Source organism: Falco punctatus (genome assembly GCF_963210335.1).
Source record: "Falco punctatus genome assembly, contig: scaffold_30, whole genome shotgun sequence".
NCBI lineage: Eukaryota > Metazoa > Chordata > Aves > Falconiformes > Falconidae > Falco > Falco punctatus.
This window is the reverse complement of record NW_027660235.1, coordinates 790,584-795,794: the sequence shown is the minus strand read 5'-3', so window position 1 is coordinate 795,794 and position 5,211 is coordinate 790,584. Positions and strand designations below refer to the sequence as shown.

The following is a 5,211-nucleotide window of genomic DNA, read 5'->3' as shown; positions in this document are numbered from 1 at the left end:
CAAATTATTTTTGTTGTTACATGTCTGAGCTTGGCCCAGGTAACACAGGTGTGGTTCAGGGTAACTGTGCTCTGAAATAACCTAAATCAGGGAGAGGAAGGGGAAAAGTCTTATTTAAGCAGCGTGAGGAAGCCTTAGGATCAATAACCTGACATCTTCTTGGGGAATTTAGAGATCCTGTGGGTTGACGTGGCAGGGATTTGGGAGTGGTTTGGAGGTGTTTGTAGGGCTGGCAGAGGTGAGGAGAGACCAAGAGCTGACTCCATGGCCATAACAGCCACTTTCATTTGACTCCAAAATGGACCAGCCCCTGCCCAACCCTGAGCCAAGAAGCAATTCTAGTGGCACCTCTGTGATACTCTGTGGCAGAAAGGACAAAACACAACGGGAGAGGAGTGAGAATTATGTGAGAGAACAACCCTATAGACATCAAGGTGAGAGAAGAAGGAGGGGAGCAGCGAGACAGAGGCTTGGTGGGATCCTGCAAGCCAGTGGTCAAGTAACCACCCGCCGACAGTCACAGGGCAGCACAGTGACAATGCTCCTTTAGGTGTCTGCAGGTTCTTTGCATCGGCATTCTAGCACAGCTGCCAGATGGGCCAGCAGCTGTGATGCTCCCCTGGATCTGAAACCCTGCATCATTCGTGTCCACCTTGGTTCTAGGAGCAAAGAAACGGTGGAGTCTCATCTCCCAGGGGGAGTGAGGCAGGAGAGCAGCAGAGTGCAGGCCCCAGGTCACACACTGGCAGGCTGTGGCCTGTGCAGAAGGAGGGAACGCTCCTTCGGGTGCCCTGGAATTGCCCCACAAGCATAAACTCCATTTCCAATGTTGGACCTGTTGGAGGCTGCTGTCCTTGCCGAGCAGCTGTGCTGAGCTCTGCCACCTGCCCTGGCACTTGGTTCCCTCAGTGTCACAGCTCTGTCTGCAACAGGACGGGCTCCAGCTGCCTCTGCGTGGGCCCCTGGCTGAGGGCACTGCTGCACATCTGGGCTGAAGCCCCCCAGCTGTGGCACCAGCCCAGCTCTGCCTGGCCATAAGGCAACCTGGTACCAAGTGTCCCCGAGCCCGTGGGTGCAAAGGCTTTGCTTCAGAGCAGAGACGTGGCCTGGGCAAAGGAGAGCTGAGTCTTGAGCCCTCGGACTGTGCAATGAAGTGCTGCAATGGGCTCTGCAGGGCTTACTGAAGCACTGAGGACATCCTCCCTGCCCTGCCTGCAGAACCACCAGACACACACGTACACACACGCTCCGTTAGGAGTACTTGGATCCTTTGCTGCAGTCTTCCTGGTGTCCTGTCTAGTAATGGGTTAACAGAAGTTGATGCTCATGCAGAAAACTTTTTCTAGTAAGGGAATTGCCAGTGCTGGAAATAAGTGTGTCCCCCCAGGTGAGGCAAGGCCCATGAGGGATTGCCTCATCCTGCTGCCCAGCAGGTTCCCCTGCAGCCCCAGGGACAGCTGGAGGGAGCCCAGAGGGGCAGAGGAGGGAGGCAGGGAGAGCTCAAAAGCAGACCTTGTTGGGAGGCTGCTGAGAGCTCCCTGCTGGAGAAATCTGCAGAGCCCTTGAGCCGGTAAGTGTGTGGCTGCAGGGCAATGCCTCTGCAGTTGCTAGCCGGGTCTGCAGCAGCTGGGCCCCCCCCAGCCTGTGGGACCGTGTGGGAGCCTTTTGCTGTGGAGGAGGCCAGTGTGCTGCAGAGCAGGGCTTCCCTGCTGCAGCGTGGGAGGGCCAGGGCATGTGGGCTGCCTTGTGCCAGGGCCGGCTGCAGGGCTGTGAAGGTGGCTGTGCAGGCAGGGGTGCCCAGGGCTGTCCTTGCCAGCAGGGTCCCTGCAGCCGCGGGGGCTGTGTGCTGGGGCAGGGGCTCTGCCGCCTGCCAGGGGCAGCTCTCAGCCTGCTGCGGGGCTCCCCACAGCTCTGGGGGCGTATGGACTGAGCCCCGAGAGGGAAGGATCTCTCTGCTGTTGAGAGTGTGCTGCATGGCTGAGCGCTGCTTACAAGGATAGGTTACCCTCAGAATATGTCTGCATGAGACTTTTCGTATTGAAGGTCAGCGCAGGGATTGCTATGATAAATCCAGGGCTCTCCTCAATCTGTGTTTTCAGCTTTCTGTTGTTGGGGGCAGGAGAGGGAAGGCAGAAATGTTAATGGAGATCTCGAGTTTGAAGATGTCCCTGAGACTGCCAGCTGTAACTCTGAGTGATGAGGAGGTCTGCCAGGAGCCTCCTGAAGTGCCCTCAGCCACTCCTCCGCCTATGAACAGCAGCAGCAGCACCTTTGCTGGAGCCATCAGGGTCGTTCTGAGCTGCCCTTTTCCCCCTGCGGACAGGACCCTGCGCCCAGCCAGTGCCCTGCAGAGAGGCACGTTTGTGCGGGGCCAGTGCACAGAGGCAGAGATGTGGTCTGTGAGCACTGACAGGGAAAGACCTGGCACAGGGAGATACCTCCCACAAGGAAAATCTCCTGACATCCAGGATATTGCAAGGACTGGTAGGAAACTTCAGACAGAATTGTTGTTGAAAGCAGAATCAGAAAGCTCTCTCTGACCATGTGCAGTGCAGACCCCTTTCTCTGAGGCATCCCCCTGGCTGCTCTCCCCCCAGCAAAGCCTCTGCCCTCAGGGCTGGGGGTCCCGAGGTGTGAGCCACCCCCCCTGCAGCCAGAGCTCCAGCAGAGCCGCGGTGCAGCTCTGCAGCCACGTGCCCCGGTCCTTCTGCAGAGCACAGGGGCTGAGAGCAGCTGCCCGGCAATGTTGGTGTGTGGGAGGTGGCGAGCAGAGCTGGGCAAGGGCAACGCTGCCCTCAGTGCCTGGCACGCTCGCCCTGAACACTCTTACCTAGACCATCAGTGCAATTTTACTTCTTTCTCTGCCTTTTGGGGTTAGTTTTATTCTCTTGCTCTTGCTGCCAGGCTCTCTGGGGATGGGTGTTTCAGCTGCAGAGTCACACTCTGACCTTGTGGGTCCTCTCCTGCAGGTGTGTCCATGGGAACAAGTGTCCCAGCTTTCCTCTCACCTGTGGGCCTGTGGGCAATGCTCTGTGTGGGGCTGGTTCTCCCTGAACCTGATGCTCTTGTTAGGGCACTTGGCTACCTCCTTGAAGTTCCCTTCCGAGCAGTGAGTTGCCCTCCAGAATGGAAACCTGTCCCCTCGCACCCATTAGTGATCTGAAAGCCCCACGTAGAGGCGTAGAGTTTCTGTGATGGAGAAAACGCTGTTGGGGTGGGTGAAATGAGCTGTGTATCCTTTGCTGTGGGTGGGATGCTGAGTTCTGATGAAAGCCTACAACCTTTACTGGTCTGTGGTGGGTCAGTCTGTTCTCAGCAGTGCCTTGTGGTATTTCAGGGCAACATGGGAGTGTGGCCACCATTCATCTCAGGAAGGTGCAAGCCCACAGAAACCGGGAACCAGATGGACAGACCACCTCCCCTCACTGTTCACTCACCCACAGGCAATCCTCTTGCCTCACAGACCTCACTCTGTTCCACCTGAGGGCAGCAAAAATGCTCTGCTTTTCTGACATCCGAGAATACGCAACAGGAGAGATGGGGGGAGCTGTGAAAAAAACTAAATCTCTCTTAAAATGCCTTCACCTTTCCCGTTCCTTAGCACTGGCGCTGCAGACGCTGACCAGCCCTTCTGCGTTGGCACTGGTTTCACAGGACAAAGTTAAACACCAGTACTGGTCCCTGCCCCCACCCACTGCTGCAGAGTGGGGCTGGCTGGTCAAGAGCCCGTGGGCAGATGCCCTGCTCTTCATCACCCACACGGCCAGCACCAAGCAGGGCTGCAGCCACACAGCTGCAGGAAGGTCTCCGAGAAAAGAGAGGGATGTCTGTGTGTGACGGGGGGGTGGTCTGTGGGAAATGGCTCTGATTTTGCTTGCAGAAGTCTCCCCTAAATTATCACTGTCTTTTTCTCCTGTGACAGGATCATATGCCCAGAGGCAGCATATACCCAACAGCAGCTCCATCACACAGTTCCTCCTCCTGGCATTTGCAGACATGCGGGAGCTGCAGCTCTTGCACTTCTGGCTCTCCCTGGGCATCTACCTGGCTGCCCTCATGGCCAACGGCCTCATCATCACCACTGTAGTGTGTGACCACCACCTGCACACCCCCATGTACTTCTTCCTCCTCAACCTCTCCCTCATCGACCTGGGCTCCATCTCCACTATTGTCCCCAAAGCCATGGCCAACTCCCTCTGGGACACCAGGGACATCTCCTACTCAGGATGTGCTGCACAGCTCTTCCTGATTGTCTTTTTCCTTTCAGCAGAGTATTTTCTCCTCACCGTCATGGCCTATGACCACTTTGTGGCCATCTGCCAGCCCCTGCACTACGGGACCCTGCTGGGCAGCAGAGCTTGTGTCCACGTGGCAGCAGCTGCCTGGGCCAGTGGGCTTCTCTATGCTGCGCTGCACACGGCCAATACACTGTCACTGCCGCTCTGCCAAGGCAATGCCCTGGGACAGTTCTTCTGTGAAATCCCACAGATCCTCAAGCTCTCCTGCTCACACACCTACCTCAGGGAAGTGGGGCTTCTTGTGGCTGGTGCCTCTTTATTCTTTGGCTGTTTTGTTTTCATTGTGCTGTCCTACGTGCAGATCTTCAGGACTGTGCTGAGGATCCCCTCTGAGCAGGGACGGCACAAAGCCTTTTCCACGTGCCTCCCTCACCTGGCCGTGGTCTCCCTCTTTCTCAGCACTGGCACATTTGCCCACCTGAAGCCCCCCTCCATCTCCTCCCCATCCCTGGACCTGGTGGTGTCAGTCCTGTACTTGGTGGTGCCTCCAGCACTGAACCCCCTCATCTACAGCATGAGGAACCAGGAGCTCAAGGGTGCAATGTGCAAACTGATAGCTGGATGTTCTTCTGAAGGAATAAAATGATGAATAGCGTTTATAATGTAATTCATCACAGACCCAGATTGTCTTCTGAATTTGTTGTAGTTGCTCATGGTATTTCAATTCTGATAAAGGTGTCGTCCCCATTCTATAATTCCTCTGATTTTCTTTTCTGAAAGTGCCCTGCTCTCTCTTCATCTAACAAAACCAAAGGGCCATTAAACCACTATGTTTTTCCTGGGATTCTTTCTTCCAAGGCCTTTCTGGAGCTGCAGGGACAGTTCCTGTATGCACAGATGGAGGGGAAAAGGTTCCTGGCATGGCAGAAGTACCAGGGAACACCAGCACATGGCTCTCCAGTGCTGTCCACCT

At 55.9% G+C, this 5,211-nt stretch overlaps 1 protein-coding gene across 1 annotated transcript; it reads left to right on the top strand.

The window, feature by feature from the left end:
* Positions 1 to 3,981: 3,981 nt before the first annotated feature.
* Positions 3,982 to 4,979, top strand: LOC308057468 (olfactory receptor 14C36-like). The gene has a single exon (XM_080411566.1). The coding sequence runs from the start codon at positions 3,997 to 3,999 to the stop codon at positions 4,882 to 4,884; it is 888 nt and encodes a 295-aa protein (XP_080267692.1). The 5' UTR covers positions 3,982 to 3,996; the 3' UTR covers positions 4,885 to 4,979.
* The last annotated feature ends 232 nt before the right edge of the window (positions 4,980 to 5,211 follow it).